Below are 20985 nucleotides of genomic sequence, written 5' to 3'. Positions count from 1 at the left end.
CGACAAGAAAGATTGAGAGAGACAACTTTTTAAAAGAGCATGGAATGACAGAACAAGGAGGAATGGCTTCAAACTGAAAGAGAGTAGGTTTAAATTAGGGGAAAAAACATTACTGTGAGGGTGGTGAGGGACTGGCACAGGTTGCCCAGAGAAGCTGTGGATGACCCATCCCTGGAAGTGTCCAAGGCCAGGTTGGACGGGGCTTGGAGCAACCTGGGATAGTTCCACCCCATGGCAGGGGGGTGGAACGAGATGACTTTTAAGGTCCCTTCCAACTAAAACCATTCCATGATTCTATGATTCGATGATTTCACAGGTGATATACAGAGTAGGGGAGGTAACAGCACTCCCTTCCACACAGGAATGAAAGGGGCTAAATGCCTTTAAATTTTATGGTGAATATAACATTGGTTAGTTAAACCCTGAAAACAAATAAAATGGGCCTTAGAAAGTCCAGTAAATATTACTTTTTGTCTCCACTCTGATGAAGGAAGGGTTAACATATTTCCAAACACATTTTTTTCATGGGAAAATACCACTGCTGTCCCCATTTAATCATGTGATAAATGCAGCCATCAAAGTGGGTTTAGAAGAATAGAATTTCCTTCCTTTCAATAATCCATCTCCACAGGAGGGGTTTAAATGTATTAAATAACACTGCATTCACTTTGGAGCAAGGTGACACACTCAGGAAGGTTTCACATTTGTTACTCCAGTTGCTGCATGATCTTTGCCAGGGTAAAAGTCAACTTGGACTCTTGCAATGCAGCTCCTGGAAGGTGGGGTTGAAGGAGGGGAGGTGGAAGGGGTCCTATAAACATCCCCCTCACAATCAGCACAAACCACTTCCACTTGCAGTGGGCAGAAACACTCACTACATCATTATGCTTCTGGGAAAAAAAAGGAATATACAGAGGAGACAAGCCCAGAGAGTGAACAAAATTCAAGCTTTTTATTCACTTTTTGTAATTACAGTACTGCCATCACAGCCACACACGTCCTGCAGACCCAGCCTACATTTCATCAGCTCTGGGATCTTGGCCTGTGTTTGCTCTCCTCTTACACTGCTGTCAGCACAGCTCTGACAGTGCTGCCAGAGGTGACTCTCACTGCCCAGAAAAGCTGCATCCAAGGACAAAGCTCTCCCAGCAAGGTGAGTGTCCATCCAACTGGCCACAACTGTCACTGTATTTATATTTAATTTTGGGGTTTATTTTTATTTATTTATATTGATGAAGCTGTAGATATCTACAGAGATACATTTATAGCCATACAAATCTGTGCCAGCAGTGCTGACTGGAAGCATGAACTGCCCACACTCACTGTGTAAAAAGCAGCACTCAGGAGATAAGAGGATTCTGAACTCATTGAGACAAAGTCTGGGTCTCATGCAACAGGCGAAAAATCCATTTCCCATCCTTACAGGTGCAGAGATCCCCTCCAAGAATGACCCTGGTTTGGCATGAAGGCATGTGTATTTTCAATATCCTTTAAATTTAGCAGCTGGCAGTACCTAAAGGGGTCCTACAGGAAGGCTGTTTTTTGCAAGGGATTTTTGCAAGGGTATGGAGGGATAGGACAAGGGGGAATGGCTTTAAGCTGAAGGAGGGTAGATTTAGGTGAGATATTTGGAAAGAATTCTCCCTGTGGTGAGGCCTTGGAACAGAGAAGCTGTGGATGCCCCATCCCTGGAAGCATCCAAGACCAGGTTGGATGGGGCTCTAAGCAACCTGGTCTAGTGGAAGGTGTCCCTGCCCATGGCAGGGGGTTGGAACTGGATGATTTTTGAGGCCCCTTCCAAAGCAAACCATCCTATGATTCCACGAGACAGGAGCACAGCAACTACCTAGGCAGACACGGCAAGCAGTGGGGAAAAGTATTTGCTTCCTCCAGCTCTGGAAAAACAACAATGTGGGCACCAGCTGAGCTGTCTGTCCCAGCCCCTGGGCACAGTCAGGATGTGCTCTCCGTGAAGGTGCTCGCTCCCGTTAGCACAGAGTGTTCAGGGCACTGTTTGATCCCGTGGCCCCAAACGCCTCCACACGACCCCAGTGCCACCATTTCCCACACACACACACCCTCTCAGGGGGAGAGGAAGCGTCTCCCAGGATGTGGGAGTACAAAAGCAAGTGGTGGCAGGGCTGGGTGGTCGGACTGTCTCATTCCAGACAAAACAACCCTTTGGATTGTGCGAGGGCTCCGGCAGTGACTCAGAGCTGGGGTAGAGCAGAGAGGCTTCAGAGCTGCTGTGGAGGAGGCTCCAGACAAAAGAAACCCTTCCCTCGCCTTCATCCTCTGCCCACACAAAAACCTCTGTCCTTTCTCACTCAAATGAAAGGAAAAACCAATTAAAAAAAAAAAAAAACCACACGGAAACAACCAACCAAAAAAAAAAAAAAAAAACAACCAAAAAACCAACAACTTAACTAACCCAAAACCCAGGGAATGAACAGTGAGTCCTTTGCTTGAGTGCTGGTAGAGGCAGCTGCAGTTTCTGGTTTCATCAGCAGACACAGGTAAGAAAAGTGGGCTGATCCCGTGACAGGGGATTGCTGAGGAAAATCCACACAGATCAAGTTGTTTGGGCAATTTAGGAATTCCCCCCAAACCTTTATATAGATTTGGTCTTTTCTTCTTTTGCAGAATGAGGAGACTGGAATGTTTTTGGAAGCTCACACCTCTAGCCTTTGCTAATTATGTCCTTTAAAAATATAATAGGATTTGAGGTGTTTCTTACATGCAACACTGAAGCCCTGAGCACTTCTGATGTCCCATCAAACCTCTGCACCAGCAGCACCAGGAATACTGGCGTTTTCCCAAGATCTGTAGTGCAGGTTTTATCACCCTCAAGGATGGAGGAATTCTTTATTTTATCTTTTACAGTTGCAAAATGCTGTGTCCCTGACGAAAAGGGAGTTTAATGGTTAGTTAGTGAAGTTCTGTGCCTACAAAGCCCACTGGAATTTTTTTTCAAGATCGTGGGCATGCTGAGGAGAAAAGACCTTCCCTTCTCAGACACATTTGAAAGCAGTGCAAGAACAGGACTTCGGGACATTCAGAATAGATTCCACCTCCCTTGAGAATATAAGGAACAAATAAAAAAATTAGGCGTGAGTCTGTTTCCATCCACTTAAGAAATCCCTTTATTAGAATCTGTTTCTCTACCACCAAACAGGCAGAAAAAGAAAATATTTAAATTTTCTTAAGAAAATTGCTTTAAATGACTGCCTTAAAAAAAAAAAAAATTAAAAATCAAAAACCAAACAAAAGCCCACACTTCAGTAAAGTCAAGAAAAAAATAACTGTGTGATTTAAATGCTCAGTATTGACAGCCCTGGGAACAGGGGAGTGGGCTGATTACAATATGGCTTTTAATGGATGCACAGTCATTTAAAACAAAGTTGACATTATTGAAATAACACTTTTTACAGGAGGAGCTGCATCCTAAACGACCTTGAGAAGACACAGCAATTACTACCACACATGCAAGATAAATTATCACCAAAGCCAAGGCTTGATTTCCTGAGATAGAGCAGCCAGTCTGGAGCATTTAGAACTGGGATGAGCTCTAAGATAAGATGTTGGAGTCAATAAGATAAATGTGTAAATAAAAAGGTCCATTTGTCGGGGCAAAAGCTGTATTTTGATTGTGAGAAATTAAATTTTGCATTTCAGGAAAATACAGAGCACAACCTCCTGCAAATTTTGAAGACAGTTTCAAATATCTTTGGACTTCCAGCATGAGGAGAACCTACTGCATCACAAACTCATAGTTAATTACTCAAAATAGCCTGGTGGTGTTTGCTGAGCCTGTGAAATCCTCAGGGTGGCACAATGTAGTAGCTGTGCTTATACAGCTTCTACCATCTTAAGGACCCGGTAAAAATAGAAGCCCAAATAACTACAGTCATTCCACACACACATACATATGTGCAGTTTATGCAGATATTATTGCCAAAAAATTATTCTCCCATAAAGGCACAAGGATTGGATCTTGCTGCCCCCAAAATGAGAATTTTACTCTAATCACACAAAAAAGAACAACTTCATAAACACAGGAAGGAAGAGAGAAATGATGCTTCCTGCGAGAAGGAAGTCCACTTAAAGCAAGAATAAATTGATGCAGTCAGGAGAAAAAAAGCTTGTATATGCAAATAGAGGTTTATTACCCATCTTTGTGCTCCTAAGAAACATAATTTAGTGACCTCTGAGAGATGGGTCAAGTAGGCTTATGGAATAGGAAACAAAGGCATCTTTATGGCAACTGCCATGTTCCACAGCAGTAATTATCCTTCCCTCTCCCCATGAGCAGCAGGAAATGAAGAGGGATGCCATTAAACTATGACAATTACTGTAATTTTAATTTCTAAATATTGCCAGGAAAAGTTTCCTTCAGGAAAAAAAAAAAAAAGTCTGCTCAGATTTTTTATGTGGTTTTTATTTTAAAACTCATTCCCCAGCTCAAACAGAGCCTGTGCTTCCCCTTCTCCCACTCCCCTGGGGGAACCACCCACAAAGTCTACACGGTGAGAAAGACCACTTTGCTCCTCATTAGCTGAGAAGATAGAATTTCATGGAATCACAGAATGGTTTGGATTGGAAGGGACCTGAAAGATCATTTCCAACCCCTTGCCATGGGCAGGGACACCTTCCCAGTAGACCAGGTTGCTCGGATGACTAAGATGGCTCAGTGTGGTCAGTGAGGATCCAGGAAGGATGGAGGTGGCCCAAAGACATGTCACAGATGCCTTAAAGGATGAAGAAACTCAGTCATCCCTGCCAGGAACTACCAGAGATGAATCCTGGGGAGCCTTCAGCTTCTCAGCCTTGTCTGCTCCTGGGTTTAATATCTGGAACTAGAATTTATTCAACCATGGGCACGTAACAGGTTCTTTCTGTCGGAAGCAGATGATGTTGGATGCACAATAATTATAAAGAATTAAAATAAGAATTAAAAAGAAGGATTCTTTTCATCTCCTGTGCTCAGAGACATTATTGACTGTTGTGGGTTTTCCTCAGGCTATCACTTATTATTTTAATATTACGGATAATCTATTCTGTGCTATTAAAGCATTATCATATTATATTCTATCCAATTGTTGCACTGTGGGATGGATTTCACCTATGCCTGCTCAGCTGTCCAGCCTCTCCCAGCCCTGACCACACCATCCCAGGCTCCAGGGGACACCTGAAATATTCCCTCTCCTACAGTGGGCTCTGCCTGGAAGGAGGAACAATTGGTTTTCACCATGGTGTGTTCAGGAGAACAAGTGGGATTTGAAGCCCATCGGCTCCACACACAGTCAGAAAGCAGAGGTGACCATATCACCAAACACTGTCTCTGTTTACTGCACCAGCAATTCCCCTAAATTGAAAACTCCTTTCCAGGATTCCCCTGGGCACTCTCTTAATGAGCCTTCTGAGGTCTCATTTTGGCCAGTGGGTGAATATTTAAAATTACTTTCACAGATTCAAGGGAAGGGACTTTTTTTACTTTTAATAGTTGCCACAAGGCACGTTCAACAATGATCATTTAGTGTAGTAAAAAATTGTGTCTTTCAATATATGCACCCACAGAACTACATTGATTTGTCTATAAACAAGCACATTCCTACAAACACATATTTGATTAAGAATTTATATGACTTCAGGCTTCAAGGAATTTTGGATCAATGCTTTTATTTTGCTTTTATAAACAAATAAACTCAATTAAAGAGTACTTACAGCAAACCACAATGGGCAGGAAACTAATTCTCCCAAAGCTTCACTTGGCAATTTTTACCTGTTATGTGGGTCTAGGGAATCAATTGCTCCCTAAATGGAAATTATTAGGGTTTATGTTACCAAACATCTTATCTTTCCTACTCACCAATGGAAGAGGGGAACTACAGGGACATGCATCTAGAAAAACAAGCATTCTTCAGGCCTCTTACAACTTGCTGTAATAAATTAAAGCATAAATAAAATAGAACAAAGCCCTGCAGGCAAACAGTGTTTGAATCAAGACTGGGTCTGCACCGAGTCACTCTGTGGTTTCACAGGACTCATAAATCAGGTCTCCTGAACATATGTAGAATTTTGCATTACTGCCCTAATACATGCACATAGTGGTCAGGCTCCAGTTCCTATGGGAACTATAATTCTGCATGTCCTGACCAAACTGCAGCTGGGAAAATAATAAGTAAAAACCAACCACTGTGTTGCCTTCAGCAGGTTTTGTACTTCTAATTTCTCCCCTTCTTGTGCTTGAAGGAGGAAAAAGAGAAGATGTGAAGCTGCAAAAGTATAGGGAAATTGAAGCGGATGTGACTGAATTTTCATCCTTTTCAAGCAGTTTGCATGAAGACTCCTTCATCCCCAGCCCGAGCAAGTGTCACTGCATGGAAAGTTTGTGCTCTTGAGTGTGATCCAGCCTATTTCTGAGTCAGAACCATCTCACCAAGGGCAAAATACAACCTCCTTTTCCACAATCCACCGAAACCCCCAGCAAGTAACAGCCACAAGAAGAAACAACCTGCAGTTGATCCAACCCAATCTCTGCTGATGCTCCTGTCCCACAGCAGACTGGCACTGCTACAGTCCCCTATTGGTTGTATTCTTACCTGTTTTAATGCAAAGGGGTTTGTTTGTCTGTCCTCTTCTTCCTCCAGCCTCCCTTTTCTTCCAACCACACCATCACTTCCCTCAAGATTTGAGCATTTTTGTCTTACATCCTATTTTTTCCCTCCATTAAAACTCCATTCACTTCCAGAGAAGGTTAGTTTTGGAGTCATCAACCATTGTCAATACATCAAAAAAGTTGATTTCATCCAGGCTTGCTCCAGGTGCACTAATTAGCACTCTTCATCCTATTTACACTTGTAAATAGCCAGCAGTCTCCCAAATCCTACGGAATAGCCATGGCCATGAAACCACATGGTAGTCCAGGCAAGATCAGAGCTGTTCCCTCCTCTGCAATCCACTCCACCAATAACACTCTAACAAAGTTAGTTAAAAGCCCAAGAAACAATGCAATAAAGCATGAAAACAAATCACAGCTAATTTGCACAAAATGACCCTCCTTATCTCTGAGCTCAACCATAAAACCCAATAAATATTTGCTGTACGTTGGATTGGACCACAGTTAAAGGACATGATGTTTGTGACCATGGTCATCACAGATCAGCAGCTGATGGGCAAAAATAAGCTGGATAATTTTTAGAAACTCGCAGCTGAATAGTGACATCTGTGCACAATCACTCCAAAGGGGGCGGTGGGAACTCCCAACCAGGATAAAGGAATTCATCAGTCCTTTGAGGCCTGGGTTTCATTTCACTGACACCTAAAACCAACTACACAACAATAAGCTCCAAGGCAGAAATGTAATTGCTTGAAATGTCATTAATATTAAAGTTTTGGTCCAAGGCAGAATTGTAATTGCCCAAAATCTAGTTAATATTAAAGTTTTGGTCCAAGGCAGAATTGTAATTGCTTGAAATGTAGTTAATATTAAAGTTTTAGTCCATTGACTTGCCTTAATGTCGGGATCTTTGGTGGCATCATTCCCCCCTTATTTACAGAGACGCATCAATGTTACAAAGTACAACTATTTCTTATATACATTAAGGAGATTATAGAAAACCAGGTGGCACAGCAAGGTAAAGAATGAAAATCCATCAGGAAAGCAGAAAATCTCCTGATTGTGCTTTAAAAGAGTATCAAGAATATCAGAAATAATCACTGAAATTAGGCAGAGAATTCTGCTTTTTACTGGCATGAGATCAGCTACAAATACCTACAAATTTTTAACACGTAGGATTTGAGAGAGCAACCTAATGCCTGTTGGATTCTTACTGCAGCCAACTGATCTCCTGACATCAAACCTCTCTTGGAAATCTGTGGTGATTTCTTACACACACACACACACACACACACACACACACCCCTTTTATATATATAATATTTTGCATTACTGTTTGTGAAAGGGAACACACACATGCATATATTTACATGTATATTTGAACATACATATCTTCATATATTTATAACTGTACATCTATATTTATATCTTTATATTCTTAAAATTTGCATATGTTCACAGGTACTCAATGTATTTAATTATATTTTATACATACATACACTTACATGTATGAAAATAAACATATACACCATGTAAGCAGTAACCACAGTATGTATGGATATGGATATAAAAATCAGAACATATATGTATATATTCTGATTCCATACAGTATTTATTCACTGAAAAAGTTCCTAATAAGGGTAAAAAGAGAATAAAAAGGCTCTATTTGCATATGTATATAATAGTTAACCACACTGTAAAGTAGACAAGAAAGTAGAATACGTGATCTTTCTTAAAACTGGGGACAGGTTTGATAAAAATTCCTCTCATTCTCTGCTATGAAATTGTCCTTGGAATGTGATTTCCAAGTGAAAGAGGATACAGGACTGCTTTTTGATAAATTTCAGAGTAGAAAAAACTCCCATCAAGAATGGAAAAACAGCCCCATGAGAACAGAAAAGCAGGGAATAATTAAACAGGTCTTATATAAGTCTTTTTTTCCCAAGTCCTGTATCCTCCACCTCCAAAGACGTCACACATGCCTGTTGGAAAAACACCTCGCTGGCTTCAGTGTAGGCAGTGGAGGAGCACCAAGCTCTTCAGCATCATTACTGGTGGTAGAAAATAGCCCTTTTTTAGCACTGTACTTACTGTCAAACACAAAGACACATGAACTTACCTGTTTGGTGCTTCTCTGCCCAGTGGGAAGCAAAGCTTTGGATTTTTCTGCTATTTTCTGTTAAAAAGAAAAGGAAAAATAAATAAAAAAAAAAGAGGGAAAATGGCTGAGAAAACAGTCCAAATATTTAGGAAAGGAGTCATATAAAGCTATTTCTTCTGCTTTTTAAAGAAAAGGACATAGAGAAAGCTCCTACTATTTAGAAAAAGAAAAGGAGTATAATAGCACTGAAAAGCTTGGTCTTACAGGCATTAAAAGCCTTCAAAGCTTCCAGGATGACAAGGTTATCAAAACTGAATCAGGCATTTAAGGAATGACAGCCAGGACGTGGATAAGTAGCAATTTCCCACTCAGATTGGTTTCCTGACGCAACAGGGCATTCACAAACTGCACTGGTTAATTTTGGCACCTCTGAATCGATGACAGGTTTTAAAATAAAAGAAATCAAACCTGTATGTGCAGTTCTGATGGATTGCACTCATGAGCATTGGGAAAAAAAGGCATTAAAAAGTGTGTGTGTACATGGGGGTGGAGCTCTTTACCCAAATCATTCCAACTTCTCATTTAATAGAAAAAATAATTTCATTTAAAGACCCCACACTTAGTTTCTTGAATAGGACAGAGAAATAATTTAAAATGTGACACAACACTAGAGATAATGCATTGTTATTATGCAACACAAGTGCAATTTTATGTACATCTTTTTGTTTATTTGTTTATTTTTAAGGCATAGGCAGCAAGTGTTGGCAAATCCATCAGCACAGAGGTTTTTAAATAAAGATCCATTATTAAGTACATATTGATACATTATTAAGTGCATGTTGCCAGCCAAATTTCATTACACCTGTACAAATGCAATATATGCTTCCCATGTGCTGCAGCCACGGATCAAACTCACTAAAGTGAAATAAGAAAGGAACCAGAGTTTGTCCAGGTTGTGTTTTTTGATTAATCCAGATATATCTGCAAACTTGCTGCTGCCAGGGAGAGGAGCAGTTTGAGGATGCTAAATTTAAGTCATTACTACAGTGTTTAAAAGCAAAGCAAATCTGCTCATCAGTGGAGCCTCCCCAGGGTAAACAGGGTGAGCAAGAAGCAAATGAAGGAGCTGGAGTTCAGGCTCTGTTTGTTTTATTAAACAGCTTGATCTTGGTGACAGATCCAAACCACAAGACGTGCTCAGAAACTTTCTGGCAAAGCCATATAGCACAGCAGAGCCGGGGGGGGGGGGGATATTTAAATTATCAAAGCTGCCTGCACATTTTCTAGGAGCAGAAAAGGTGAAAAGGGCATTGTGCAATCAATTCACACCAAAATAACATCAAGGCTAAGCCAGATGAAGCACTGAAAGTCCTACCAGACACACAGTTGGCAAAACCACACTTTTTTCTTCTTTTCAGCTGCTGCTGAGTTGTTCTGCAGTCCCATGTGTGTGAATGCTCCAAAGCAATGATACATCCCCCTGCACTTGGCACTGGTGAGGCACCTTCAATTCTGGGTTCAGGTTTGGGACCCTCATGACAAGAAGGACATTGAGGGGCTGGAGCGTGTCCAGAGAAGGGCAATGGAGCTGGGGAAGGGTCTGGAGCACAAGTTTGGTGAGGAGCAGCTGAGGGAGAGAGGGGTGTTTTGCTTGGAGGAAAGGACCCTCAGGGGGGACCTTATTGCTCTCTACAACTCCCTGGAAGGAGCTTGTAGTGAGGTGGGAATTGGTCTCTTTCCCCAAATAACAAGATGAGAGGAAATGCTCTCAAGTTGTGCCATGGGAGGTTTAGATTGGATATTAGGAAGCATTTTGTAAGTGAAAAGGTTGTAAAGCTTTGGAATAGGCTGCCCAGGGAAGTGGTTGAGACACTATCTCTGGAAATATTCAATAAATGTGAGGGTATGGCCCTTAAAGACATGGTTTAGGTGGTGCTGGGTTGGTGGTTGGACTTGATGACCTTAAAAGTCTTTTCTATGATTTCTTGACTGACCAAGTAAGAAAAGAGGGTGGAATCCACATGTAACCAGCCATGTGGAGATGCTCCAGGCTCCCAGGAGTCACACTCACACTTCACACATTCCCAAACTCACAGATGGAAGAGTGGAAGCAAGAGTGACCCTCACCTTCTGCACAGCTCCGTATCTCTGGATGGCATCCGACAGCTGGTTCTTCAGCCTGTCCAGCTGGAGCCTCTCTTGCTGTTTTGGGAGAAGAGAAGGCTGGTTAGCAGGTATGTGGAGATAAATAAAGTAGTAGAGTGTCTCTGAAACCCTGGAAAATTGTCCTGGGGGGACACATCAAATAAACAAGGTGGGCACAGATAGTATCCTAAAACATTTCACTGGGGCTGCCAGGATGTGACAAGACTTTATTTCTAGGAAGTGAGCATGTGATTCTTTGGTCTTTCAGGCCAAAGCACTTAAAAATAATGCCACTTTCATATTCAGTATAGCACTGGAGAAAATAACCCAAGGGATCTTCCCATAAAAATCCTTTATTTGGATGATCACCACCTCATTTGATGGCAGTGGGAGACTTACTGGAATTGAGAGGTCCATCAGCCACAACATTCCTTCTGCCTGGCCTAGCACCTGATTGTCAGAAACCAATTTGTCTTCATGTTTTCCAAGGAGCCCAGATGTCACCACCTTTCTGTTTGGAGCTTGCTCCAGCAAGATTCTAATCTGTATTTTAAACAAAAGTGTTCTTGGAAGGAAGACCCCAGTCAGCCTGATGTAACTATTCAACATGAGTTAAAATCTCTGCTCTCACATGAAGTGACCAAACCCAAACAGTGTCACGCGATGGAAATTCTCCTGGAACTATTCTACCCCCTGGATCTCAGATTTTAGATGTGCAGTTCATGTATCCAGGTTTTACAGAGGGGAATGAACTGCAAGGAAGTGGGAAGTCACCTTAAAATACAAGTAGCAAACAAAGCCCAACCTACACTAAAGTTACTGAGCAGAAATGTTCAGTTTACAGCCATTTCAGAATTCAGAATTGTTCAGTTTACAGCCATTTCAGCTGTTCCAGAAAACTGCCTAAGAATACAAAAGCACATTTTATAAAGGATGGGATAAACATCTTTGATTTTTAATGGCAGCATTTCCGCACACAGAAGAATATCCCAGTCTTACAGTACTTCATCTAAAGATTTAAAACCATTTTTAGAGCAGGGCAAGTATCATTATTGCCATTCTATAGATAAAGATCCATAAACCTTATGTTTGTTACACATGGAAAATAAGATAAAACTGCCACCCTGGAGAGCTGATCTCATGCTCCAGCATCCATCCTACCAAAAAAAATGGAATTCCTGACAGGCCTGTCTATTTACATCCTTGGAGGTTATTTTGGAACAAAGCCCTAAAATAGCCATGTGCTATTTTACATCAATCTCCTGCCTTGTATCCCACTGATCCACTTAAAGCAGCATCTTTGCTCCTGAAATACTCTCAATTTGCTCAGTTGGGCATCCTGACTCCAATAGCTCCAGCAGCACTTGGAGCTTCATTGGAAGTCAGAGAAACTCCCACAATGCACGTTGTTGGCAGCGCAGGGCTGGTGGAAAATAAGGAAGAAAGGGAAAAAATACATTTTTTTGTCTGTGTGTGCATGCAAAGCAATCCACAGAAAGATGGATTGGTAAGGACTAAGAAAGCTCTAAATTAATGGAAGGCTTTTCCTGCTGTGAGTAATTTTATGGGAGGAAAGTTTGCAGTCCTACCCATATTCCCAAGAGGGACTTACTGACCAGCAGCCAATATCCACCAGAACTATTTATTCTACATAAGAGACGAGGGCTACAGGCTTTATATCAAAATTTGTAGGTTTAATTACTTAAACTGCACAGTGTTAGAAAAGAAGAGCTAAAAAAAAAATAAAATCTGTTAAATTAATTGACCAGGGAGCAAAAAAATTATTATGCAACGCAATAGAGAGCAGCAAGTTTATTTCTTATATTGCTAAAATTGTTTGTATATCTATTTCCTTCAGCTCTTAAATATTTTCCCTTTAATTTAGTAATTTTTCTCCCCATGACAGTAAAAACTATTCTCCTGAGAGTCCCCAGTGGACACTGCATGGGCTTCAAGGGCAAATAATGACATTCTTGTGTGACACTATAACTGGGTTTAATGTGACCTTGCCTGATTCCCCTTTTGACTCAATTTATGTCACAAAATGGAGCCAGGAGATCAGCACAAAAAGAGCATAAAAAAAGCCCAGATGCCCACATTTCTGAGACAGCCTCTTCTGTTTCATCAAGCTCAGATGGAATTATGCAAGAAAAGGAAAAAAATAGTCCTTGTAGTCCATCACTAATCAAAGTAACATGTTAAAAACTATCCTGGTATTAAGGCTGATGCCTGCACAAGTCTGATGTCAACATATGGAAACAGTCATTCCAGGTTTCCCTCCTTATCCTCTCGAGTGGACCATCATCCATTCATTTTTTGTTTCAGGTGGGCTGGATTGCGCAGGGTCCTCCACATGTTACAAAGGTAGCCTGGGGTGATTCAACCTTTAAATCCTTATCTCATCTGCCTGTTGGCAAGTGCCATAAATCCAGGCTGTAAAACCCACTTGGGACAGAGACGAGTGGTGTGTTTAGAGCACTGTTATTACTTGGTGGAAGGGCAGTGACTACAGAGCTGGAGTAACATGGGACTTTGGAAAATGGCAGGAAGTGAATGAGGACAAAACATCAATTCAGGAAAGTTCCTGACTTAGAAACCATATGGATGCTGCAAGCAAGAAGATAACAGAAAACTGCCAGGCAGAATCAAGTAGAATTGTCCTTATTGTCATTTCAGTTGCCGAATCATCTTTTATGTGGGTCAAACTCCTCTACCCTCACATCAGTTGGAGTTTGGTCCCACAGTATGCTTCTGTTCTTCCCCATGATTCAAACCACAGGTCAAATTCAGCAGGAATATCTGGAGTGTAAGGAGTTTTGTAGGAAGGCCAGAAACCTGTTTGTCCAATCTTCACATTGGAGACCAAGGGATGGGGATCATTCACAGCCTGTGACAATGCTGTTCATAGGAGTTGAACCTACTGAGGACATTCCAGTTTGTCCATATAACAGAGGGATTCTGTGGGGTAAATTGCAACTCAAAGTCCTGTTCTGATCTGGCCACACTCTGTATTTATCTATCCCCAAAGCTGCCTTTTTACCAGCACTCAGCCCTGAGTGAATGTCATATCCACAATGTATTCCATGGATTTGGTTTTTCCAGACACTTCAACACAATTCCAAACTCACCAGTCCCCAGTGCACCCACTGTACGACTGAGTCTTTAGCCAGTGCCAAATTTATGTGGAGTCAGATGATTTCTGTGTATTTTCACCCAAACTGAGTGAGACTCTGAGATAAATGTGAACTGGCCAAGGCTTGTTGCTGAGTTCTCAATTTCCAATTCCATACGATACAGTTTTGGGAGAAGAACTGGTTTCTGCAGCTGTTTTCCTCTGGGTCATTTATAAGTGAGAACTACATTTACCATGTCACAGGAAAGGAAGTTATAACAAGCCATGGAGCTCAACAGCCTTAAAACACCCACTACCACTTCTTTTTTTTATTATTCCTCCTTCCATAAGACCCATCACCCTCCCACAACATCACCTGGATTGGCACATACCCTGGATGAGCCTCTGACAATCTCAGACAGCTGCTTGATGGCTTTGGTGCTGGTGGTGATGGTTTTATTAGTCTCCTGCTGGGTCGCATGCCTGCAGAAGGGAAGAGATGATGGGAATTGCAATTGAAATTAATTGCATAATGAGACACTTAGAGACATTTATCAACCTGCAGAGCAATTGAGACAACACAACACACAGCACATGGAGGCACAGGAGGGCTGCAAGAGTCCTGAATCTTGACAATGGAAGACAGAAGGAAATACTGGGAAGGAGCTGCCCAAAATATTCTTCCTGTGGTCAGCAGAGAGGCAGTGGCTGTGGACCTGCAGGGTCAGTGGGGGTGATAAAGTGAAAATAGGGGGTGGACAGGTAAGGAGGCCATCACAGATGGTTGGTATTCCAACTAAAATTGCCAAAAAAAGGGTTTTATAGCAAAAAGAGAAGGGACGGGGGAGTTACCTGATGGCTGGCCCAGGAAAATATTGTACTCAGAAGAGATTTTTGAGTTTGAGCAGGACAAATTTACTTACAGCGATCATCTATATGATAATGGCAGAGTATTCCAGGAAAGCACTTTACCTGACTGCTTTACAGCACTATAACAGGCAGGCAGGGAGCCAAACCAGTCCCCTTTCATGGTTGTCCCTCTCCTTTATACCCTCAATTCTGGCACCATTATTTCTTGTAAGCACTCACTGCTGGCCTTGCTCTTTGGGACCAAAAAAAAAAGGGGGCAAGGGGCATAAATTCTTCCCAAAGGTACTTATTTGCTCAGTCCAGTAGTTCTCAAGCTTTGTTAAGATCAACAGGGCACTTTCAGCCTCTGAGCTTCCCCAGAAGCACTTCACATCTTTTTAGATACAAAGGGGTGGTTTTCCATGAGGTTTCTTTCAAAAACTCAAGAAATACTTGAAAAAGACCCAGAGAAAATGGTGGGTTTTTTCTCCTATAGAGGACATATAGCAGCCACAGTTGTATTGAAAAGACTCATTTGTCAGTGGTTTGGTTTGGTTTCGTTTGGTTTTTTTCAGGTTTGGTGGGATTTGGAGTGACTGGAAGTTCTTTGATTTAAAAAAATGTCAAGATGACTATCTGTGGCCCCTCTGTCCTCAAGACCCATGGTCTGTCCTGACTCTTCAGCTCCCTCCTGCTTCTCTGCCAGTACTGATGGACACCAGCTCTTTCAACACTTATGTCAACTCTTTCGGCACCTCCTTTGAGGAGCAAGGCCAGTCCCTAAAGTCTTTACCAAACACAATCCTGACTAAAATTACATTGAGAGCTCTCTTAAGGTCTCAGTACAAAGTTTGGCAGGTTTTTTCCCACTTCAGTGTTTTTCTGCAAATAGCTCAGTTGGGAAAGTTCTCGGGGATATTAGGATCATAGGATGGCCTGGGTTGGAAGGGACCTTAAAGACCATCTTGTTCCTATCCCCCACCATGGGCAGGGACACCTCCCACTATCCCAGGTTGCTCAGAGCCCCATCCAACCTGGCCTTAAACACTTCCAGGGATGGAGCATCCACAGCTTCTCTGGGCAACCTGTTCCGAGGCATCACCACCCTCACAGTAAATAAAACTGGACTCCTTTGAGACCATACAGGAAGGAGAAATAATCCCATATGAAGACACAACTGGACCCAATGACTAGTTATTATCTCTGCTTAGTCAAATTAAGATACCATTTCTGTAATCATTCGTCAAAATGCATTTCATTTATTTATGATCCCAGGACTCACTGCACCAGATGAGCAACTACATCACTTTTAATTTGAGATGGAAGAGGTCATATCTAGCACAGACAGGTATTCCACACTGTCACTGCAGGAGAGGGAGCTGACAACTGAATCCTGTCACATTGTTTACATTAAGGAGTGCACAGCCTGATCCCCAATCTTTTCATCAAGTAAATCTTGCCACCAAGTGCATGAATTCCATAACCAGCAGATGATGCAAAAGTGAGATTTCCATACCTAATTCCTCTTAATGGAAGGCAAGATTCTGGAGCTGACATCCAGTCATTTTGATGACCTCATTAAATTATCTTCCCAAAAAGAACTGAGGGATTTATACACCAGTAATTCCCCATCCCCAAAGTAAAATGGCTTGTTAGGCTCATGCATCTGATCCTTCCCAATCTCTAAAGTTAAATAAACTCTTATGTAATAAATCCACACCGTGCACAAACTTTACTCAGCTGCAAAATAACTGGGAGCAGGGGTACAAAAAAATAAAGGTTCTGCCTTCCTCTTTTAATTCAAAAGGCACTTTAACCAACAAGCTGGTGCTTGATTTTGGCACTTCCCACTATGTTGTCAGCACAATTAACTTCTTAATCTTCAGCCTCAGAGATAAGCTCAGGAATGAGACAATGATTATATTCAATTTACATTAAATGCTATTAAAATCTTCATTAAAAAAACAAAACAAAACAAAACAAAAACAAACCTTGAAACTCCACTCCCTGCAGCATTTTATTTTCATTTGTAATGGTAACAAGATATGTTGTTATTGTTGTTATTATTAGTATTATTAGTATTATTATCTGTCTTTATATTCCTCTCCCTATGGAAGTGTGAAAGTTAATTAAAGGGTTGTCTTTGATGAATAAAATTTGCCTCTCAAAAGAGTCCTCCACACAACAGGAAGTTAATACTCAGTCTGTGGAGTCACCAAGTACCTAAAATATAAATGTTGTAAAAGATTCACCTGCCTGAAAACAAGCACTCTAAGAGTAAAAACTGAAAGGGCGTCTCTTAGGAGGAGAAACAACTCTTGCTGAGCATTTCTGCATGCACAGAGATTGCAGAGACAATGCACCCAAGAGGTGCCTGTGGTGGCTGTTTTCTGTACCAGAGGAGCACAGTCCACTGAATCCATAATCACTGAACCCATAATCACTGAATCCATAATCACTGAATCCATAATCCCCAGTTGCTCCCAGCTGGTTCCCTGAATGACCATATCTCTAATTTATTTATCCAGTTTGAAGGGGAGCACTGCAAAGAGGCAGAGGCAGTGATGGCTGCTTCCCTTCCCCGCAGGGACAGAGGGAAGGAGCTCAACTACTGTTTGTGCTGCTTCTTTGAGACACTTGATGAATGGCCAAGTCAACAAAAGATAATCAGACCCCAAATGCAACAGCAAAGACCAACAAGGGAAAGACTTCTCTCTGCCTCACTGTGCCTGCTGATCCTTACAATAATCCCAAAGAGTTTTGTTTTCTAGTTCCAGCAGGAAATGGCATTTCCACTCATAATACAAGATACAGCTTATTTTACTTTCATCTGATCCCAAATGGGAGAGCAATAATAAGTTTTTTGGGTACAATCAAAGGTTCCTTTACAGTACTGGTTTAAACATCATTAAACCCAACATCCCCTCTGGCACAGGGCATAGCAATGGGGTAGGTTTTTTGCATTTAAGAGCTGAGTGGTCAAGTAGGTTTGACTGGAGTTAAGCCAGGTAGCTCAGCATGATTCAACTTGTGTCTTTAACAGCTGCTGTAATGTTCACTGCAGTTTTGTTATCCAAAAAAGGTAAAAATTATAGTATGTGGAGCAGAGCACTGAGCTGCAAGATCTGTGGCTTAAGCAGATGTAGTTTGAATAGCTGCATTTACATTTATTCCATTGTTGTTGCAGACATAAATACATAAAGGTGCATCACACATGCATAAGAAAATTGCTCACACCACATAACATTTCTTTCCTGTCCATCAGATGGATTTTAGGAAGGACTTGTGCCTGTGGGAACTGATGTCGGTGGGAACTGATAGGCCCCAGCAAACTATAAATACATGTAAATATAACTCCATGCATTGGCCACAGGGACAGCCATGGAGTAGCAATGAGTACTTAGTCCCTGAGGATCCTACTCCCCTCTCTCCACCTAATCAAGGTGCTTAAATTTAGAGCAAAGACAATGGAGGTCCTTTGTGGTCTGTGGAGAGGGGCATCTCCAAAGATGATGCAGAGAAGTCCACACTTCAGTAGTAACCCACCATTTCTGGATGTCTCCTACACAGCCAGGATGGTCCTAGAGCAGAATCAGAGAATCATAGAATATCCTGAGTTGGAAAGGACCCACAAGGATCATCCAAGTCCAGCTCCTGTCCCTGCACAGGACAACCCCAAGAATCACACCATGCTTGGGAGCATTGTCCAAATGTTTCTTGAGCTCTGTCAGGCTTGGGGCTGTGCCCACTGCCCAGAGAGGCCTGTTCCAGTGTCCAACCATCCTCTCGGTGAAGAATCTCTTCCTAATATCCAATCTAAACCACCCTGAAACATCTTCATGCTATTCCCTTGAGTCCTGTCCCTGGTCACCAGAGAGAAGAGATCAGTGCCTGCCTCTCGTCTTCCCCTCGTGAGGAAGCTGTAGACAGCTGTGAGGTCTCATCTCAGAGCTAAGGATATTTCCAGAAATGGATGATCCAGGCTGATGTGTTCAACAGTTGTATAAACAAACACTTTTATTTAAAGGCTGGAAACTTTTGCTGCATTAGATTACTGTCCTTTACTGCCCACAGACAGCCCCAAACCTCATTCTCGAGGACTACCAGGCTCTGCTTCTGCATGATGAACTCAGTGGGTATTTCTCAACCCTAAGTATTTATTGCAGGTGTAAACGAAGCAGAAAAATGAGCTGGAAGGAAGGTCTATTTTACAGAATCACAGAATGGTTTGGGTTGAAAGCAACCTCAAAGACCACCCAGTTCCAACGCCGTGCCATGGGCAGGGATGCCACCCACTAGATCAGGTTCCTCAGGGCCCCATCCAACCTGGCCTAAGTTGTTTTACTAAGTTTCATCAAGCCCTAAAGTCCATTTACTATGTTGTTACAGTCACCAAAGCAAGAAAGGTTAAATCTACTTGTTCAGGCTCCAAAATGACTCTCACAGCCTTCCCCCCCACCCTTTCTGCTTAGAGACCTAACTGTGCATGTTGAGGAATAGTTTACAACAGGGCAAAATAAGAGCTCTAATTCTGATCTGTCAGCAAACCCCTTTGCATAGGTGTAAATCATCCAGCAGAGTAAAAGTCAGGAGAAAAACGGGCTGCTACTTCCAGGCTTCAAGCCCCACAATATTCTAAAATAAAAGCATCATGGATTTCCAATTTGCCTGTCACTTGAAAGTATTAGGAGAGGTGGTGCTATTTTTCTTACAGGAGCTTAGGGGATGGTCTGTGGTTGTGTGGGAAAAGAAGAGGAGGTATTTCAAATCCACCTGACAGTGGTGAAATACCATCTCTGGAGAGGAACGTGGCTATAGGTTTGCACTTGTGTTCTTTGGTGGTTCTGCATTAAAACAGAAGATTTTTTGTCAGACAGCACCTCTCACAAATTTCATCCCAGAAATGCAAACCTTAGCAAAACTTTTCATGGCTTTTTCAATACCTGTCAGGCACCTGCTTTTATCATTGCTGCTTAAAATTAAATAATAATAAATAAAGAAGCAGTTATTACTGAGATAAGGAGAATTCTTGCTCCCCTGCAGAATTTGACCAGCTGCAGGCTAATGGTTACTCATTAACTTGCTACCAGAAATTCAGGTTTGCGTTTTTCAACTAAATTATCTCCAGAACAGTCTGTAAGAAGCCCCTCTTAACCCCTCACCACCTACAGATCAGTTCAGTATCACCCCAGACTCATCTGTCAAGTCACTGCTGACAGCTCAGCCCTCAAGAAGGACCCCATGGGAAGCAGCTTCACAACTTCCCTGCCATTAGTCACCTCTCAAGTTAGTTTTCCTCCTCCCACCCATACTATTCCCAAGTCAGTTTTAATTTTACAAGTTTCACTTTATTTCCTAATGAAAGAGCCCCTTGGATCCTTTGTAAAAGCCTTGCAAGCGCTGAGCTATATTCACCTCCCTCTCTCTCATTATCCATAAGCCTCTTAGCTTAGGAGAGACAGAAATTAATTTAATTTGCCATAATTTCATTATGATGAACCCTGGTGCCTACTGATCATGATAGTGATTTTTTTTCCTCCTCCAGGTGCTGATTTATTTCCTTTTAACTGTTTATTTCCACTTAAACTGTTTATTTCTTTTTAACTACTCTTGTAACTCCTCTCGTGCAGAAGTAAGTCATCTCCCTGCACCAGATTTCTGCAAAAAGCAAACAGATCCCTCCCTTCCCATGCCCAGGACCTCGGCTGCCCTCCCTGAGCTCTTAATATTCACCAGAGTTTCCGATATTGCCCTGATAATCCTTTTAGTGCCCGAAGATAAATGACATCAAACCGTGACTACTCTGATTGCTTTGCCTGTGCTTTCTAATTCTGTCCTGCCTTTCACATTCCTGCATTAAGGGGTGGACCAGGGCTTAACATCTGTCAGGGAAAGGCCACTGGGATGTTTTCCTGCAGCAATTCTCAGCCAGAGGTTCCTGCAGCAATAATAGAAAGCAAGTTAGAGATGTACAACCTCCACACTGTTGTTAGCACACCTTTCTTCCAGTAATTTACTGCAGTTCCTTCCAGTTCCTTGGACTGGAGCTGTCTTTCCAGGTTTTTCAGAGTTGGAACTAGATGATCTTTAGGACCCCTTCCAACCCAAACCATTCTAGGATTTTATGATTAAGTGATCAAGCCCAGCTAAAGACTGTTG

At 41.9% G+C, this 20985-nt stretch overlaps 1 protein-coding gene across 5 annotated transcripts in view; it reads right to left on the bottom strand.

The window, feature by feature from the left end:
- Positions 1–20985, bottom strand: part of TSNARE1 (t-SNARE domain containing 1) — a 469040-nt gene that overhangs the window by 241506 nt on the left and 206549 nt on the right. For all 5 annotated transcript variants that reach the window (XM_064642560.1, XM_064642873.1, XM_064642791.1 and 2 more), the window contains 3 exons: positions 14370–14460; positions 10848–10922; positions 8739–8795 (listed from right to left, as the gene is read on the bottom strand). In XM_064642560.1, the coding sequence (XP_064498630.1) occupies positions 8739–8795; positions 10848–10922; positions 14370–14460 (223 nt within the window). The remainder of the gene's footprint in view (positions 1–8738; positions 8796–10847; positions 10923–14369; positions 14461–20985) is intronic.

Source organism: Pseudopipra pipra, chromosome 1 (assembly GCF_036250125.1).
Source record: "Pseudopipra pipra isolate bDixPip1 chromosome 1, bDixPip1.hap1, whole genome shotgun sequence".
Lineage (NCBI taxonomy): Eukaryota > Metazoa > Chordata > Aves > Passeriformes > Pipridae > Pseudopipra > Pseudopipra pipra.
This window is presented reverse-complemented; position numbering and strand designations above follow the sequence as displayed.